The following is a 21,676-nucleotide window of genomic DNA, read 5'->3' as shown; positions in this document are numbered from 1 at the left end:
AATAAATGTACTAGCCATTCAACGTGTGCGTAATAATGTATAATACAACAAAAAAGGAAATTTTGAGAACAAATTAATTAGTCGGAAATTTAAGATAGAAAATCAATTTATTATCTAAATATCTGAATAATTTAACAACAGGTTTTTTAATGTAATTTTTATTTTCTGATACCACTAGGTTATGGAATATTCTAAAACTACATATTTAATAATTTGTAAATTTTAGTGTCTATTTTTGCCTAATTCACTTACAACATATGGTCATATTGATATGAATTTGAAACTGACGTTTTAGTATCTGGCCTTGGGACTCGTCAGGTCATAAAGTAAAAAAAAAAAAAAAAAAAAAAAAAAATGAGGGAATAGGGCAGGCAGTGTAAAAAAATGATTGTTGTCTGTCTAATGGGTGCTTAGTTATTAAGTCTGTTTACATATTTCCGAAAGTAATGTTTTTTGCCGAATTGACTGATGTGTAAGTAACGATTTAGGTCTGATACCTTATTGCAAATTTATTCTGCTCTAATTAGATTGTAGTGAAAAGTAGGCTACTGTGGCCCAGTTCAAGCGGCAGACCTACTTTAAGGTATGGTTGTGACACGGTGTCTGGTTGGCCCCATTCCTGACAGTCCTTTGCGAACCTTCCTACCTGGAGAAGGAATGTGGGGCATTATACTTTTTCTAGGTTCGGTGGGTTGCACAGCGTCGTGAGTGTTGTTGAAAATGTTTTAACGTTGTGTTCATTTTTTAGTTTAACAATTTGTGCAGCTACAGGTGGAGAGGTTATCCTGGCGTTTTTATTTTTATTAATCACGTGAAATTTGAAAATAAAAATACAGCGGCATGTTTAGAGGAATTGCGAACAGTTGCTTGTGTATTTTAAGGTATGTGACCTGTTATAGATGAAAATAGACAGTTACAAAATTCTTTAATTTGTTTTTCCGTTTATTTATATTAAAAATATACATTTTACATTTAGTTTGTGTTTTATTGGCGAAATTTCTTTTTAATTTTAATAATGTATTGGAACTATATATTTATTAAAAATAATTGATCTGAAGTTTCTAAGGACGTGTTAATTCCTGACCGTGTATTATATGTAGGATTTTTCCGGGAAAAATTATGTTTACTTAAATGTGTAGATCTTGTTAATTGTGACAGAAGTATTATTTATTTCTTTGAGGTTAACCTACATATTAGATGTGTTGTACCCTAGTTTCTTAACCTTCTGTTAACTGTAAATCCTGTTACTTTTCATTACAAATAATTTTGAAAAACATTTATTAACATTAAGGGAGTCAATGTACTAATACTCTAATCTATTTAGAGGACCATTTTTTAGTGAGTTAATTGCAGCTTGTTATAAAAAATATATATAATTTTTTATTTTACTTTTCAAAAGTTTTGAAATTAATTTGTTAATCACTTTTAATATGTATTATCACCTTTCATTACTCTGATAACATTTTATGAATTCATGGCCAGGTTATAGATATTTATAATATCTACTATTATATATGTAAATAATATCTATAATCTTTATTTATAGTAGTCTTTTTAATTACTGTAATCATTTTGTTTCTTTTTTCATCATAACTGATTTTTAAAATTTTGTTTGATTGTTACTAAAACTATAAAGCTTAAGTCTTTCATATTATTGACTGCAATGTATACAGATCTTTGCGTAGTGATCTTTTCACGTGCAGTGGTTTTGTTTTTTATGTAATTCAGTTTTTTTCATGTAACCACAGTTTTTATTGTTAAAGTTACCCTTTATAAAAAAAAGAAAAAATATGTTAAATATATAATTATTTGATATAGTAATTTTTTTTTTAATTGCATACTTACCATTTTATTATTTTTTTTGTCTTTGGTATGGAGTTTGAAAAAGCAATATGACACTAATGTAATTAAAACTTCTATTATTTCTTCTTTTACTGGGCTTTTAATAGGATTAATGTTGTTTGATAATTAAGTATTACATCTGCATCATTATTTTTAGTTTATTAAATACAAATTACAAAAATTAGAATTGTCATTTGGTAAAGTAAGAATTGTAAGGCATTTTTTAAATTACTCGTTTTATTGCTTTCTTTAATCTGTCTTTAATGGGTGTTACATTTAATTTATGCTAGTAAGCTATAAAAGGAGGGAAACATTTTATTACCAGTGTTTTTTATCCATAAAGAATTCTTTGTGTTTGTACTGTAATAGCAACTGGATGTTCTTGGAGTTACTCTATGTACTGGTTGTTACTCCAAGTTTTGCTTGTTTTGGAGTGTATTTCAAACTTCCAATAACTACTTTTACAGCCAAATACCATTCTAATTAAGAGGATTATCTGAAAAAATATTGTCATTTAAATGGTTTGAACGACTGCTAACCTTAACCAAGTGTACAGTTCTTTACTGGATAAAATTAAGAAGGTGCATGTCTCTTTTATGTAGTATGCTGTTGTCTATTAGTTTGTAATATCTACAGAAAGTGAAGTACACTTTCAGAGTTGTAACGATGGCCTCTCAAAAATTTTGCAGCAGTTGTGTACAGGAGCAAAAATTGTAGACATTGTGGATAAAAGTAATTAAAGGGTGTTTATGATGCAACAGAAAAAAACACAAAATTGATGCTTCCATGACAATAGATATTTGAAGAGTTATTTCTGTAATCTTTTCAAACAGATTCCTTAGCATGATAATGGATGCCGTGTAAACCAAGATTAAGCCTGGATATACAATTTATTTTGATTTTTGGTAAATTTATTGTACCAGTAAAATAGAAAGTTTGTTTCCAGAATCCAAGACGGATATAACTATGGAATGAATAAGTATGGTGAACATATATAAAACATCAATAAGTTTTCAGGAATTTCAAAATTGTGAAACACAAGGTTACAGAAAATCATTTTGATTAATATTTAGTAATATTCCAACGATACCACCTGGACAATACTTGCATAGATATTTGTCATGCTATTAACAATTTTTCTGGTCACTGTAAGTCAACAAATAACTTAATTAAATGTCTAAAAACTGAATTGTTACACATATAATCTTCTACAAGTTACACACATAACCTATGGAAGGAGTCAGATGGACAATACACTAAGTGAAAACTATTAACCAAGGTTTTGGCTATACATTCAGGATTAATTCCATAGCAGTCAGTCCAACTTTAATTTTTAAAAGTATTCTATAAACCTTTTGAAATCAGGTTGTTATACACTGAATAATAAGAGATTTATAAATTAAAATTTTTAGACATCTATTTTTAAGATTATAAATCTTAACTTCCTTTTATTTATATTCATTGTAAATGAAGAATAACTGATTTTCATACACACACTGTGCTTGCACACTTCATACTTTGTTACAGAATTTTGCAAAAATATTAACTGTAACATCTGTTTTTCATGTTTTACCCATAAAAAATGGCACAAATTTATATACATGTATTATTTGTGAAAATTTCAATTGATAATATTATATGTAAATTAATTTTCTTTATATTGAAGTGCATTTCAGATTTTCTGAACGTAACTCGTCTAAATATTCCCTGGTCCCATCTAATTCAGATAAATTGGTTCGATCTATATATAATGACCTTATTTCAGAATTAAATTAGAACTTCCTACAGGGTCAATTCATTTTAAGTGACCCAAGGTTGGTTACTTGACCAATTCAAAAAAAATTGAAACTTACCCACTTGTTTCTTACATGTCTCAGGACCTTAAAACCAGATAGGTGCACACACCTATTTTTGTGATTGTAAGGGTTTACAGACAAAATCATAACTAAAAAACTATTGGTCCTAGAAGGATGAAACAAAGAACAATTTATTCATATTTTCTCAAGGTAAAAGATTGGCACAGTGCTTTATTTATCTATCTCTCTTCTTTCTGTGAGAAAATTACCAATAAAGTTAAATATCAAAATTGGTAATTTTTTTTCAAGAGGCAAGGATGGCATACACAGTTTGACTTATTTTTTTATATGTAATTATATTGTAGTAGTTTTACCATAAGTAATAGTAATGGTGATATACTTACCCCTAAATTTTTATGAATTTTTGAAAATAAATTTTTCTAAATTCACATTTTAGCTTCTAATAACTGACGGGACTGATAAAAATGTCAAATTTGTACAACGTACAGTGTTTTTGTAGATGTTTGTGGCAAATAAAAAATTTTCTTGTGTGTTGTACTAATAAAAAAGTTATAACCTCTCAAAAATCATGAAAAACCTGTTAAAAGCAATACCATTTTGACTCGCTAAATAAGTGCTCTAAGGGGATTTCTTGTCTTCTTGGCTGTTTAATATTTTTATACGTATACTATAGTTGAAATAGACTTGTTTGAAACATTCAGCTGCAGTCTTGATGTTGTAACAGGCGCTTGAAGTCATTTCCAGTCGTCAGGAAGATTCATGTTGCAACATGCTCATTGCATGATTTAGCTTTGCAGTAACAGAATGGTCAGTCTGACATTAGTCAGTGACCTGTTCACATCTTTAGAGTGTGTCAAATTTCATCCAGTGTTGGGAAGTGTTTGCAAATTTTAAAATTAGTTAAAATTTTTACATTATTTTCAAGTAATTTCACATAAAACAATGGAAGAACAATGTTCCTTAGGAATTTATGTGAATGAGTCATAAAACAGTGTATGGTACAGTGCCAAAAGAACTAAATAAAATTTGTGAATTTAGTGATAAAAACTAACGATTTATTTTTTTACAATTTAGATGTCACTAGTGTTGGTAAATATCATGAAAAGTTTTTTTCAAGATTCAGTCATCTGTATGGACAGTACTGTTTGACCCTTTGAGAACTCGCAAAAAGGCAAATAACAGTAACAGCAGATTTAAATTTAGTTCCTAGAGAGTTTCTTTGGTTAACTGTTTCAAAAGTATTTTTTCTCAGCAGAACAAAGAACTATATGAATGTGAAGACCAAGAACAATACACTGCCCCACATTACAATATTGAACAATTGGATGCTGCTTATAGCATTTTAGGTATATACCTCCATCAACTAACTAACTACAGTGATGACACACAGAATTATCAGAAGAGATATCATAGTTGTTGGTTAACCACATTAAATAATAAACTTTCATTGCTACAAAAATAGTTATTTCATTGAAGAATAATTAAAATTTTGCTACAATTTATTTTTTCTTTGATAGTGTTTACAAAAATAAACCAGTATAAAAATAAAAATGAATTCTTGAAAAAGATGTAGGCTACTCATTGAAACCTCAGTTCGGGTAAGTTTTACAAGAATTTTTTAATCAAAATTGTGTAGATTACTGGTGTTGGTTTAGTTGTCATTAAATTACAAACTATCATTAATAATTTAAAAAAACTATTTTAAAAATATTGAAAACTTCAACAACATAGTGGCTAAATATAAAAAATGTAAAGTGCAAAGATGACAAGAAACCCCCTTGGACCATTATTTAGTGAGTCAAAATGGTATTGCTTTTACAGGTTTTTAATGAATTTTGAGAGGTTATAACTTTCTTATTAGTACAATACACAAGTAACTTTTTTATTTGCTATAAACATCTACAAAAACACTGCAAGTTGTGCAAATTTGAGATTTTTATCACCAGCTCCATCAGAGTTATTTGAAGCCAGAATTTAAATTATTTTAAAAGAAAAGTTTTCAAAAAATTCATAAAAATTTAGGGGTAAGTATATCACCATTGATATTATTTATGGTAAAACTACTAACATGTACTACGTACATAAAGAAATAGTTCTAAATTACCAAAAGTGAAATTCCGAACTGTGACAAAAATGACTGCTGCAGGTAGACTGCTTAAATAAAAAATTAAAACAAAATATTTTTAAGGTCCTGAAACATGTAGGAAACTAGTGGGTAAGTTTCAGTTTTTTTTTTGAGTTGGTCAAGCAACCAGCTTATGTTTTTTTGGGACTTCCAATGCACTTTTCAAAGCACTTCAAATGGTTCGACTCTATACAAGGTGCATGCATAAATTCTCATATCGTTAAAACTTGTATTAAATTATTTTTAGAAATTAATGTAATAGCACTGAAGAGATTATACTTTGTTATAAGCATTATTAGAATTTTATGTTTTTTTTTTCAGCACTACCACTTTTCTCTAGTTCCTGATTTCCATCCCAGCTGCATCCTCTTGTCACAATAAGGATCTTGTCTTGCGCCTGCCTTTCCTTGGTTTTTATATTTATTTCCCTCTGCTATTGTGCTTTAGAGAACATATATTGTCTTTGTAGTCAACAAGTTCTACCCCTCTTAATTATTCAATTATGATAGGTAATGATTTCCTTCAGAGAAATCATTTACATGTAATGACAATGTCATTTAATGTATTACATACATTAGATTGGTAATGATTTCATGTAGATGTGGTAATGATTTCCATTACCACATCTACATGCTTTTCTAAGTCTGACAGTTCCTAGCAAATACATTGTAAATTATACTTCCATTTTTAACTCATCCAAGGATTCCTTATAACAACTTCCTTTTGAAAGTAGTTAGCAGAACTAACTATGCATGGTTGCATTCTTCCAGTGTCCATGTTTCACATCTATAAATAAGAACGGGCACATTCTGTGTTTTATACAATTTTAACTAGTTTCCCTACCCATTAAGCTTAATGTATGGCCTTTCAGATGGTTAGAAAGCCCAAAATGGCTAATGTTTGCTAGTGTCTTTTAAAAAAATGTTTGCTAGTCTTTTTAAAAAAAGTTCCTTTTTTTTATTTTACTTCCTGAGTGATATTATTTTTTGAATACATTGACGAAAAACACCACTTGATGAAATACAAATTAAAACACCACAAGACCCTTGTCTTGTGGTATTTTGTCCAATACCACTTTGACCTAAGTCCAAATGAGATTCAATCATTACTTTTTTGATTTATTATATTTGTACCCATATGTGCAGCTCTTACTATAATAATATATAATTCCACCTTAACAAGCTGTATCATTATACAAGCTGTATCAGTGCCATTAGCTTAACAGTGCCATCAGTCCTTACTGGCTTACTGGTGTTAAATCTTTTTATGGAATTTACAATCACTTGAAAATTTATTGTATAATTTTAACCTTTTGTTAGGGATAGATAATCTGGTGCATAGTTTAAAAGTTGCACTTTTATGTATCACTTCCTGAATGTTTCTTAAATCTCTCCAAAACTTGTTAATTACAATTCTATTATACGGGGTGTTTACTCCTTGGTTCCAAAAAATCATAATAAATAAAGGAATCTGTTAAAAGCATCTGGTTTTCATATTTTAAGTTCATTATATTAAGTTTTTCATCACAAATATTCATCTTAGTTAGCACATTGTGTGACCACTGCATATCCGGTCAGCAGTCTTGCTGTCAGTCATGGCAACACCACAGCAGAAAGCTTAGTGCATGATTTGGTTTATTGAAACAAGATCAGTTATAACAGTTCTGCGTAATTATCAACATGAATACGGTGGTGCTTGTCTATGAATAAAACAATTATCCAGTGATTCAGTTCACTGAATGAAGGAAAGAGGCAGTGTCTTAAAGAAGTCATCAGGCAGGCTGTTCATATCTGAACAAAATGTGGATTGGATCTAAGCATCTGTAAAAGTAGCCTGAAAAAGTTATTAAGGAGGCTCAGTTTAGATTTAGGAATGCCTAAAATCTGCAGTGTACAAAGTGGTGTGCAAGAGGTTTAGACTAAATGCATATAAGATGCAACTTTTATATGAAATAAAACTCAATGACAAAGTGAAAAGATTGGTGTTTGCAGCTTTAATGCTTAACAGCATTGATGAAAATTAGGACTACCTCAATGCCATCTTTTCAGATGAGGCAACATTCCACGTTAGTGGGACAGTAAATTGACACAATTGCAGGATTTGGGATCAGAGCCACCGCATGAAATTATTGAACATCAGTGAGAGTCTCCCAAAGTCAATGTTTGGTGCAGACTGATGAATAACCATATTCTGGGCCCATTCATTTTTGTAGAAAGCACAATCAATGGGGATGTTTTCTGTTATCTGCTCAAACTTTACATCTTTATACAGATTGATGATACTGAAGAAAAAAAGGGTTAATTTTTTATCCGCTAGATGGCACTCTGCTGCGTTACAGCAACCATGTCCATGCTGCATTAAAATTCAGTTTCAAAACAGGTGGATTGGAAGGGGAGGGCTTATCGCATGGCCACCAAGGAGCCCAGACGTGACCTAACTAGATTTAGTTTTGTGGGGGCGTGTAAAAACCTGTGACATAAACCACCTACATTAGAGGATTGTTGCTGTGGGTCCATTACAACCAACATGCTAGCGAGTACATGAGAAAAGCTGGATTACCATCTGGACATATGCATGGCAGTGAATGGTGGAACACATCGAAGTGTATTAAACACAAAAAAAGTTTCAGAATTAACCCATTCAGAATATATACTCATGTAAATAATACTTTAAGTATAATGCTGTTTAAATAATACATGAGACTGTAAAGTTCTTTTATAAACATTTTTTACTTTCCTTTGTAGATTGTAACCTTGGTATATATCTCTTGTGCCTAGTATTATTGATCTACAGATTTTTGTTCATTCCGATCTCTCAACACCTCTAATTCTTTCAGCTTATGTTTCTCAAGTTTCTTTAGTTTCCTCTTTGCAACTTTTCAAATTTATGTGTTTCTCCATTGCTTCCCAGGTTCTGTTAGATAGCTACATAATTGCGTTTACCTCATTTTTCTCTTATGTCAATTCACACCCTTTATCAATTCATGTGTTATACTGACTCTTGCCCAGAGCTGTCTGGGTAGCAGACATTGGAACATTTGAGCACATTAATACAGTTGTATACATTATTTTATCAGTTACAAACTTAACAACTAATTAGCTGTTTTTGTATCACTGAAGCTTTCAGGTCATAATTTTATAACTTGCTTATATTAAGATTGATTTGGAGGAATGTTGTGGAGTTATCTTGAAAAAATTACCTGATCCTAAATCATTCCTCGAAGCCAATTTTTTAGAGTATGGATTTTGAAAATTTCCAATTATCTTTTAAACATATTGTGAAATTATCTAATATCGATAATTTTTTGTTTTGTAAGTGGATGTTCATTTGTAGTGTGCATATTAGTCATTTTTTTTAAATTGTAACACACAGATTCTATTATTTACAGTTTTGAAATCAATGACCAAGTCCCTTAATCGACCAAAGATTATGCACCCAGTTGTGAATATGATAACTTTTAATATATATTTTAATTCTGTTTGTTGAACATTCCATCATTAATCCATCTCATTTCCTGAATAGCAGTCACACTGTCTTTATGTTGTTAATTCTTTCAAGAAACTATTGCCATTCATTTTCCTGATTTGTTTTCTAATTTGTTTCTAATTATTAAATCCTCTGTTAGCAATCTTAGCATTAATTTCTATAACAGCTTTTTTTTATACAGTTAAGAGGTCAGCTCTATTTGAAGGACTAGATATTTTTCTGTTAAGATTACTTTGCTCTATCTGAAGACGAGTTTTAAAACACCAAACTATTGTGGACTGTATTTTATACTTCACCCTTTTGTATACAAGATCTTCTGGTCATGAAAACATTTTCTATTCAACATTAGTACTGTCAACAAAATATAATAAGTACCTTTATTCTGTATTTTTGCAGTCTTAGTGGTCACAGGCTACTACTTCCTAAACCAGATATTTCAGAACTATCAGGTTTTGGGGAAATGCAGTGATAACATCATGTGAGAAGAAGAGAAGTGTTTTGATGTGTAATGTGAATATTTATGTTGTGTATATAGAAAGGTGTTTAGTATAGTTGTGGTTCATCTTGTGTATAATGAGAAGAAATACTGAAACCAGCTTGGACTGTTGGGGTTACTCCTGTACTCTCAGAAGTATAGAGCACTAGGGAACATTGTTATTGTTATTTAATTTTCAACATCTGATATATTTATATAGGACTATTCTTAAGAACTAGTTTAAACTTATGAGTTAATTTAAGTTACATAAACAATAGACTCCAGATATGTTAAATTTTTGAATAATTAACAAAAATCTCTCCTATAAGCACACCAAAATAGTAAGCTTATCAATTTATACAAAAATCTTTACAATTATGATGTTTTATAAAAATGATTTTCTGAAATTTATGTATCCATCTAAGAGAGCTGTAAGCTTTTATAAAATGATTTTCTTTTCATGGTCACATAAATAGTTTATTACAATTTATAATGAATCCATAGATTTGAAAAGCTTCTTGTGTAGATTGGTATGTTTTTATTAACTTTGGTGTGTTCATTAGTGATTTTTATTCATTTTTGATGACACACTAGACAGTATTTGTAATGAAAACATTATAAAATCTTTCGGTAACCTTTTAAAAAATTTTTCTAAAGGAGTGGAATGTATTTTCCTTTAAATAATTTGGGAAAGATTTTTTTTTAATAATTGTTTCTCTTTACCATTTTCATACTGTTTGGTAGACCGTTTTTAAGAGGATTGCTCCAGCTATTAATGATGTTTTACTAAATAATGTTAGCTGTGGGCCAGAATATCGAAGTTATTTGCTTATCTGATGTAATAGCCATGATTTAAGCCTGACATTATTTTCACATTAGAATTAATTCATTACGAGTGGCAGTGAATTATGATTTAAGATAATGTTTATTTTATTGTATGATTTAAAATGTTTGGACTTGTTTATGTATTCAAGGAGGTATTGGGAAATTAAGAGTAACTTGTTTGTAATATGTAATACTCTTTTGAAGTCTGTTATTTAAAATACTTTATTAACTATTAAGAAACTTTACAAGAACTTCTTTAAATTTAGAATTTCTGCACTGTTGTTACTATTACTTTCTCTGTAAATGTAAAATCAGTAGTATTTATAATACTCGTACACTGGTTAACTATTATGTCATCTTGTCTAATCCTAGTGGCTGTACTTGATGAAATACAGTGGAAGTTTTTGTGGTTCTAATTTATATAAAAAATCTTCTATTTGTTGGAATAATTTATCTGTTTTATTTAACATATATTTATAATACAGGATTTCTTGTGAATTTTTCTTGCTTGATCTGTGATTTGCTTTGTTTTTCTCACTTCCTTCCCATTTGTGTAATGATAATTAAACAATCTGTTTTACATCTGTATGCATTAAAAATTTTAGAAACCAGTATGGTTTCGTAAAATAAGTACTCGTAAAATAAATAAATATGTAAGTGTTACTTTTTCTTAAAAAGTAATTAGTGATATTTAATTTTGTATTACCAATTTTTAGTTGACAGTAAGACCCAATGTAACGTGGTGGATGTGGAATGGCAGATGCTGCAGATGTTGTGGCAACAGACAATAGTGGTGGAGGTGGTGCCATGGAGGCAGAAGCAGAAACTGTGCTCCTGCCTCCTGAGACTGAGGAGAATGGAGAACAAGACAACGATACTTCAGGTTATTTAAAATATTTAAACAATCTATTTTAGAGCTTAGCTGTTTGAATTCAGATACCTAAGCTAGTTTCATGATTATTTAGATGTTTTTTCTTTCAGTAATCTTTAGTTTCTCTTCAGTTGAAGCATTGTATAAAATGCATTTCTCACAGCGAAAAGGGATCTATAGAGTTCTTTTTACTGTCTCTTCCAGTCTTTTTTATGTCAGTGAGGTGTTAACAGCATCTAATATTGATTGGTACCAGCCAAAGTTGGTTTCCCTGAAATTAATAGTTTTCATAAAGTAGCCAGTTATTGTAGTGAACAGTGAAGTTTCCATTAGTAGAGCTGAATAACACCTATGTTTTGGTGGGATGCTCATAACCACTTGTATATTTAGCTCAATAAAGAAGGAACTACTAAAAGCTGTAAAAACTTATGCCTTAAAAACATAGTCCTAATGACTCATTAATGTGTCATGCTGAATTCTCCCAAGGGACTGATGATGCATTGGAGCTTCAGATGTCTGTAATATTTTATTTTTTTATTATTTGAGCTCAGACAGCTGGCTTGGGTTAGTTTTGCCATCACTCAGAAAGGTTTTTTTAATTGTTATTAAAGTAGTACATGGATATCTCACCCTGGGAATTTTTAACTTATTTTTCGAAGTGCTCATTTCTTCCTTGCAGTTTCCATATTTTTGTGATTATATAAAGATCTTTGTTTCTTTTATATAAAAAAGAATTTATGTAAAATAAATATAAAATATTATTTTGACAGTGCTGATCAGATGATGGCCTACAAAAATAATTCAGTAAGAATATATATGTACTGAAAATTTTATTAATTAATTAAAATAATTGTTTCAAATTGGGCTGTATATTGATATATGATTTTTTTCATAAGATACAAGAACAAGAAATGGATGTAAAAAAATACAAAACTGTTTTATAAAAAAAATTAGAAATAGAAAACATAAAAAACATATATCATCACTTGCAAGTTTTTATAATTGTTTTCCCTCAATTGATTGTATAATAATACTAGAAAAACAAAACAAATTTTTCATGTAAGAATACAAAAAATACATGCAAAAACTGAATTGTTTTATTAAAATACAGAAAATTACGAACAAGACCAAAAAATACAAAATACAAAAATTACACTTGCTGTATAAAAAACAAACATTTTTCATACACTTTTTTATAAATGTGTTTTATCCCGGATAGTAAAAAGAAATTACAAATTTAAAAAGTGCCGTAACATTTGGTTTTATACAAAAATATATAAATACATAAAAAAATACAAATTTCTCTTAAAACACAAATATATTTGAGCTGAAGAATATTTCCGGTTTACACCCATTCTACTGCACAGTGTTACAAACCTTTTGGCTACATTTCAGACAAATAGCGCTGAAACACTATATACACCTATACTGGGGTTTCCCTCTTTTGCAGATGGGTATTTACTACTGATTTTCCACTTCTCTAATCGGTCAAAAGGAAATGCCCTTGGTTTGTTGTCTTCTAAAGCAATCATGATATGATGCTGTGTTTTACATCGTGCTATAGGTTAGGTGTTTCAAGCTCAAGCCTTTGCTAAAGGTGTGGTTTGATCAAATCATTTCCTAAGTCTTTAACAAAACGTATAATCAGTGTAGCACATGTACAAAATAAAACTGTTGATACTAGCAAGGTTGAGAAGCCTATTTAATGCAGCCAGAGGTCAGCACCTCATTCTTCTATTAGACAAGTATATTGCACATTTCATATTCAAGATGTCAATACCTCACTTTGTTTGATTATAAAAAGATATTATTTCTGGCTTCTTTTTGTAATCAGTTGCCATAGAGTGATGTATCATTGAAGTCAGTACAACAGCTCTGTTTGATTTTGGTTTGTACGATAATAGTGTCTTTTCTGAATTAAATCCATACAAATCCGATTCCACACGTCTTTTGGTATCAGGAAGGAGCTCTGGGGATACTTCTCCCTAATTCTTTTTCATAATTCCTACAAAGGTTAGATCTCTTTTCTTAAGTTCATCTAGCAATTGGACACCAGTTGTTCGCAGTTACATTTTTATTATTGCCTATAGGCTTGTGTGATCACAAGATGGTATGGCAAAGTTTTTTTAAGTTTCTGTTAGGTCCATTCCGTTACTTTTTTTGTGTGTGACACATTACCTTGATGCCATATTTGTTCACGTAGGCATATACACCTTAAAAGTACACCTCCCTCTAAAAGGAATGAGCATTTCATCCGTTGTTACTGAAATTGACACACAGTTACAACAATTGGGAGTTGTTGATGAACTGCATAAATATCTCTGAAACAGCATCTGTTTTGTCCTGATTTTTACGTTGAGTATGTGTTGTTACATCATCAAATCTCAAACTATTAGAACTAAGGATATTTTTTTTGACATTGCGGCATGAAAAATAGGCCGAGAAGTAGCATCCTGTAAATAGCAAAGAAATATCTTCATCATTCGATTTCAAAACAGATGACATCAATAGCAACCCAATTAGTGTATTAATTTCTAAAACATCGGTGTTCCTATATGCACTTTTATTTTAGGGCCTAATGTTTGTCTAACTACAGCTAGCCATACATTTGTGTGGGTTACAATTTTATTTAGCATATTATTGTCAAAGAGGAGCTACCATACCTGTAACTTTTCTGGCTGTTACCTAAGGTTTATGCAGGTCCTCTAATGCCAGGTAATCCAACCCATACAATATTGTGGCTGGTGTTCTGACATTTCTCTGAGGCTCATGACTACTCCACTGAAAGCCAGGGTTCTCTACACAATTATTTTTCATTTTAGGCTTACCATAGTAGAAGTCAGGTTGTTGTAAATCTACATTATGCTCATCTTGGATATAATCACGGGTATTTTCTAACAATTTGTCATCAGTTTCTAAAGAAGCAGTCTGTTCTGAGTCTATATCTTTATTTGACAAAACAAAATCCAGATCATCAGGGTCATAAATAAAATGAGACTCTCACAAACTGATTCATCACCTGACAGTTTAATATCTTACAAATGCATTCTACAAATTGTTCATCATGCATGCACACAGACTGACTTGTAGAAGGCTGATCCATTTTTTCGCGGAAACTAACATGACACGTTCACACCATTACTGCAGCTATCCAGTATACAAAACCATAAAGGAACTATATGTTACTGGAGCTATCAGGCACGCAATGCCGGTATAGTTTTAACAGTTGACATGTCACTGCTATATGACTAATCACAACCAAAAAAAAACTTGAATAAGGTGATGGGAGGGGGCGAGTCATGGTAAGAAGGTACTGAGACTGGTAGCAATTGTAGCAAAACAGGATTACCACTGCTGCAAAATAAAATTTACCTCCGGTCTTGCAGACCAGTAGCCCCATTGAAGTGTTAAAATAACAGTTCTTTTGTCTTCTTTTTCCTGTTCAAAGCAGTTAAGCTGAAGTTTTTTTTTTATGTAGTTTGTCCGTGTTATTACAGTATGTATCATCAAATGTAAACTTGGTGTTTGAAGATATATTTTATAAGTACTTGAAAGCAGTTAGTTAAAATGCTGTAAAAATTTTAATCTTACCTTTTGATGAATAAAACTGATTTTTAGTAAATTAATTTTTTCTTTACCAATATTAATCTTTTTTCAGGTGTAAATGAAAACAGTAATAATTTTGAAAATTGTGATGGATCCATTCCAGTACACAGGTGTGATCGATGTGAGACATATGAGACGCTTAGTCATGCCGCATTGTTGAATCATTTATCACATTGTCAAGGAAATATTGATAGTGAAACTAATAATAGGTAATTTTTTTTTACAGACAAGGTTAAACTACGTATATTTAGCTGCATATTTTTTAATGCTTGTTTCCTTATGTGTGTGTTGTGATTAATATCTCATAATATGGAAATAAATTCCTGAATTCTTACCAGTGATATTTTTCTTATATAAATTAGATCTAAAATTTCCTTTTATTTATTTTCTTAAAACAGAAGGAACTCTTGGGCATTCCAAAATATATTTTTACACCCTTTGCGCATATGTGTTGCGCAGAGTCTCTAGTATGGCCTTCAATCACGCCGCATCACTTCATTTAGTTCTGAACACGCAGCTAGCACATACACATGTCTACAAAATAGCATCTCCCGCCAAGTGTGAAGTGCGTGTGGTAATTTAATTTCTTCAGGCTGAGAGGTGTAATGTAGCTGAAATTCATCAACAAATAAGTAATGTGTATGGTGAAACTTGAATGAGTGACAGTAAAGTGTGACAATGGTGCAGGAACTTTAAAGCAGGACGTACAGATGTTCATGATGCAGGCGGTTCATGATGTGCTACTGTGTTCTGGGACTGGAATGGAGTTCTCTTGGTGGAATTCATGGAACATGGCACGACCATCACTGCAGCCTCATACTGCGTGACTCTTCAACGCGTCTATGAAGGGCAATTCAAAATCAGCGGAGAGGAATGTTGTCATCAGGCATTGTCTTTCTCCATGACAATGCTCAGCCGCACACTGCAGCTGTATTAAAGAAGCCCCTGCAGCGTTTTCGTTGGGAAGTGTTTGATCACCCACCATTCAACTCGGACTTTGCTCCATCTGATTTTCACCTCTTTGCTCACATGAAACGCTGGCTAGGAGGACAACATTTTGGCACAGACCATCGAGCTGCAGACCAGTGTAGAAACATGGCTGAAAACACAGGCGGTTCCGTTCTATGATGAGGGTATTGGAAAAATGGTACCACACTACCACAAATGTCTAAATCAGAGTGGTGACTATGTAGAGAAATAGCGTAACTATGTAAGTACTTGTTACAAATATAACATTTTTTATTTTCACGGTGGTTTTAATTTTGTGACCAATCAGACCTTGAAAAAAAACAACCCTCATAGTTATAAGTTTTATTGCAGTACAAATAGGAAACTTAACATGTACATAATTTTTCAACATAGTCCCCTTGCATTTCAACGCACTTGGTTCATCATTGCACGAGCTTCGTGATGCCCTCATAAAAGAAGGTTTTCGATTGAGCTGCCAGCCAGGAATGCACCGCTTCTTTCACTGTTTCGTCCAAAAATCGACGGCCCCTTAATGCCTCTTTAAGCGGACCAAACAAGTGGTAGTCAGAAGAGGCAAGATCAGGACTTACGGAGGATGAGCCAGTACTTCAAAATTGAGTTTCTGGAGCGTTTCAGCAGTCTGGCATTGTCGTGCAACAACACACCTTTCAACAGCAGTCTTGGACTTGGGTCTTGAACTTTTTCTTGCAGGGCGAATTTGGATGTTTCCATTCCATACTCTGCTGTTTACTCTCCGGCTCATAATGATGGATCCATGTTTTGTCACCAGTGATGATTCTGTCTAAGATGTCCTGTTCATTACCATAGCAATCCAAATGTTTATGGCAGATGTCCAAGCGCTTTTGTTTATGCAACTGTGTGAGTTGTTTTGGGACCCATCTAGCACAGACTTTATGAAACCCAGGTCTGTTGTGGATGATTTCGTAGGCAGAACAGTGACTAATTTGCAGACGATGTGCCACTTCATCAATAGTTACTCGTCTCTCTAAGAAAACCATGTCACGTGCATGCTCAATGTTTTCCTCATTTGTGGTGGTAAATGGTCGTCCAGCTCCTTCATTGTGCGTAAGATTTGTGCGACCATTTTTTAATTTTTCAATTATACATAGACACTCCATTGTACCAACACTGTTCCTGTACCGTACCGAAAGTATTTGATGAATTTCGGCCCCTGATTCACCTTCCGACCACAAAAAACGGATCACTGGATGTTGCTCTTCTGTGGTGCAAACAGAAAACGGAGCAGCCATGGTTAATGGCAGGGCAGCGATAATGGAAGTAACCTAGCAGCATCAAACCTGCACAGACATAACAACAATTAAATCACACATGTGTCATCTACACAACACGACAGTACTACCAACATAAACAAAAATATAACTAAATTGTGGATGATAATTGACTTACCCTCGTACTTTTTTAATTTGATAGCAGTTTTTTTCAGTTGAAATCTTAACTACATCTATTATCTCCTGATTTGAAGTATTTATTTCAAGGAACCTGATAATTAATCAGGCTCCTTTTCACAAAATATGATTTTTTTTTCATTCATTCATTCATGCTGCTCTTTAACCTTTTCCCATCACAATGATCTGGGGTTGATTAGTGCTCCGCAAAAATATGTTGGTATCTGATTGCCTCCCTTCATAGTCTTATGCTACCCTCTTGTGAAAAAAATTTCAAAAAATTACAATATATTAAAGAGATTTAACAGATTTTGACAAAAAAACAGTTACGATTGAATATTTTTTATGTCTGTAACAACAAAAAATTTGTAACTACAAAAATTACGATAATTTAATTGCAGAATTTTTTTGCGCATTTCTACTGCGTTTTTTATTAGCAATTTTTTTTTTGCTTTGTGTTTATGAAACATAGTTTGCTGATTTTAAAAACAATACTTTCAAGCAAACCGGTTGAAAATTGGCCAAAATATGATGAAAAACCCATGTCATAAATCACAGATTAGTAACATATGTTAGTATAAGTGAAAGTAGATTCAGAAAACTACCTTTTATAAAAATTCCACCACTCAAAAGGCTATTCAGATTGACAAAAAACCATTTTTACTGTATACTCTTATTCATTACGAATCGATATGTGTTACATGTTTACCAATATCATTTGTCAGAAAAGATATTTATAGACCTCAAGTTAAAGTGACGTATTTATGATCACAAATTCCTTCTTTTTTTTTGTGTGCCATATATCATAATTTATTATGTGTTTCAATACATCGATATGTTGCTAGTAAGATAAGCTATTTTTGTACATAATAAATAAATCCGTAACCCTCATAGCAATTATAATACACAAGTCACACACACAAGCACATTTCTGAGAAAAAATGGTCATATTCTTTCTAGTCTAAATAAAACATTTTACATTGTATAAACATCATTCAAATTGTGTAATAAAACTGATTTTTTTTGTGAATATAAAACAAAATAACCGGCTTTGATGCCATATAAAATGATTTTGTAACAGCATTTTAAAACTGACGCCGTACATAGCCAGTTCCAAGGCTACATGATCTGAAAAGGTTAAAAAAAATACATTCTTTTTACAAAATGCTTTTAATTTACAGGAGGATGCATTTAGATAAGAAACTCCAATAATGATAATGCCAAAATGATTCGAAATAAAAAAAATCATATGAATTATAATAATAGCCAAAAATAAATATTAATCATTTCTTCTTGAAAATAATAGATTTTCTTTTTAATTTTTAATTGGAAATAGGGTTAAGCCCTTCTCACAAAATACATTTTTTTTTAATGGTTTAGTAGCTGAGAATTCATTTTAGCAAAATACATTCCCAATTAGATTCATTTTTTGCATTAATAATTAAAGTGTATAGAATTTCTTAAATTCCAAATTTGTTTTCTTAACTCATTTTGCAAGTACAGTTTTCAGTGATTTACTTTTGGTGGGAATGTGCTTCTGTAAAGATTTCAGGGAGCACAACAAATTAAAGCAATAAAAATTAAATAATTTTCTTACTAAACATTTTCTTGGAATTTTTTAGTGTATTCCTTTCCAAATAGTTAGATTGAAATAAGAACTGGTATCTAGAGGAACATTAGATAATCTAGTATGTGGGTTATAAATGATGAAAGTAATAAGCCAATAACTGAAATCAGCTAAAGCTATGAAATTATGAGAATTAAGTGATTTTATGTGTTTGAATTGAAATTCAATTTTTTTTTATAGCCTAATCATTAGTAAATGATTAAAATAAATAATAAAATAAAATATATAAAGTGTGATAAATTTGTTTAAAACATTCCCACTCTCGTTTTCTTGAGATTTGTTTCAGATTAAGAATTTAACAGATTTTTTAGTTTAAATTACCCTTACCCTTTTACAGTTTCATTGTAATTTTTTTGTTGATATCACTGCATTATGTTAGATTATTCTTTTCTTTTTTTTTTATGAATTATTGATTGTTATTTTATGGATTTATTATTAAAATTTATTGCCTTTCTAGAACAAAAAAATATACATTTTTTTGAATTTCAGACAGTGAGATTAAAAAAAAAAAAGTTTTTTTTTTATTAGTCATATCATTCACTTCATCCCATATTTTTCCTTTTTTAAATGACCTTCACGAATTGAAGATCCATGATGTAATATTGCATTTATTACTTTGTAAGTGTAACCCTAGATTTTTATCGAATCCATAGACACACTATTATTAAATAAACTTTTTTTTATTTCTCCATCAATTAGTTCAAATAGTTCTAATTGTAGAGTAAAAATGTTACCAATTGAATTTATTTCTGTTTTTATTTATTCCTTTTTTTAATAAAACTAGTATAATCTCTTGTAAAATAATACTTTTATTTTTTTTAAGAAGTAATGGGAATTAAAACAATTGTTTCATCTTCAGTACTTTCATTTACATAAGAGCATTTACTATATAAACTAGGTGTACTTTGTTTTTTTTTAAATTTTATTATTTCAAGAACATTATCAAGTTTTTGTACACTACCTAGTACTATCAAGTACTGCTATCTAGCGGCGTGATTTGTAAAGTCACCTTTAAAAAAAGAAAAAGTGACATATTCAAGTCCCTTGGTTCATCTAAAAAACATTGTCTAATAAAATTCAAGATACTTTTTGAAAGTATTCTTTATTACAAATCTAATTGAACTGAAATATGTTTTCATGCATATTTTTTTATTTTTTTCCCCATTTTCATTTCACTTTTAGGTTAGGTCATGTTTAGAACTGTAAACATAGTTTGTTGACTTCGCCATGCTGTCCAGTTCTGTGGACTCTTACCAGCGAAGTTCTGACGAACTTTGTGATTAGTGCTAAAAATTACATATAATATTTTTCTAGTGTTGCAGATCTTTACTATTATTATTTTTGTCTAATATTTTTAAATTATTTTCAGTATTGGTGCATATGTTTATTTCATTAAATAATTTGGAAATCAAAGTATTTGAACAACCTGTTGGCTTATTTTTTTGTGTATTTCACATTAATTTTGAATGTTAATATTTTCTTGTTTCTAATTATAATTATGATTTGTGAAATATTAATTGAAAATGTGTGTGGCATATTAAATGAAGCATCAGATGTTATTGACTATAAACTCAAATGTAGAGATACATAAAAGACTGAATTGCCATGCGTATTATTACTCCAGTATTTCATATTCCTCTTTGTTGTAGCAGTTTTGAGAAATGTAGATTGCCAGATCATCAATAATACTGGGTGGCCCAAGATAAACTGAACTGAATGTTGGAGAGGAGAAACTGTAAAGCATTAGTGTATTTAATGTAGCAACAAGCAAAAACATTTCAAATGCCATACAGCGAACTGTGATGCAGATTGACTTTGAATGGCGAGAGGGGAAAATGCAGGAAGGTAGGAACAAGACCTGTAGTTGTGAAGGAACGTAGTTGAGATAAAGCCAACTACTAGTGCATACACATGAATATGCCACTGATGAAGGATGTCAGAGTATTCATTGTTAAGGAATATTACACACAGAACAGATCAATCAAAGGAGTGCAAGAAAATTTCCATGCAGAGCTCAACAGTGATCTACCACCCAGTCATCTATACATAAGCTCATAAAAAAGTTTGAGCAAACTGGATCTGTGTTTGATAAGAAAAATCAATACTCATCTGTGAAAAGGAACAAGGTACAGAAGGAAGATATTCACCAGTGAACAACATGCCAGCGCATTCTAAAGGACCTTAACCTGAAGCCATATAAGATTACGGCTTTACAAGAGTTAAATTCAGACCGTGATAAACATGTACATTATCGCACATGGCTTCTGCAGGAAATTGAAAGTTATTTACTTGATCCAAACCTCTACTTCATAACAGACAAGGTTTGGTTCCACCACAGTGACTATGTTTATTGTAAAATTTGCGCTGTTGATTAATCTTCGAGATATTGTCAATAACCCACGACGTGGTGCACTGTGTTGGGGACAAGAATCGTTGAATCCATTTTCATTTTCATTCCAACTCAGCATATTACATTGCCGACATCTTCCAGCCCTTTGTAGAGCAAATGACACCAGACTAATGACAGTTCTTGTTTTACCAGCAGAATCGCATGACAGCACATGCTTCCTTAGAAGCAATGCACTCGGTTTTCATACTTGACAGGA

At 31.2% G+C, this 21,676-nt stretch overlaps 1 protein-coding gene across 2 annotated transcripts in view; it reads left to right on the top strand.

The window, feature by feature from the left end:
* Window positions 1-254: 254 nt before the first annotated feature.
* LOC142319368 (uncharacterized) overlaps window positions 255-21,676 on the top strand; it is a 35,816-nt gene continuing 14,394 nt past the window's right edge. The window contains exons 1-3 of one of the 2 annotated variants that reach the window (XM_075356581.1): window positions 255-881; window positions 11,287-11,453; window positions 15,100-15,256. In XM_075356581.1, coding sequence (XP_075212696.1) covers window positions 11,324-11,453; window positions 15,100-15,256 — 287 coding nt within the window. In that variant the 5' untranslated portion in view covers window positions 255-881; window positions 11,287-11,323. The remainder of the gene's footprint in view (window positions 882-11,286; window positions 11,454-15,099; window positions 15,257-21,676) is intronic. The other variant, XM_075356580.1, reaches the window with a different exon arrangement.

Source organism: Lycorma delicatula, chromosome 2 (assembly GCF_047948215.1).
Source record: "Lycorma delicatula isolate Av1 chromosome 2, ASM4794821v1, whole genome shotgun sequence".
NCBI classification, from domain to species: domain Eukaryota; kingdom Metazoa; phylum Arthropoda; class Insecta; order Hemiptera; family Fulgoridae; genus Lycorma; species Lycorma delicatula.
This window is presented reverse-complemented; position numbering and strand designations above follow the sequence as displayed.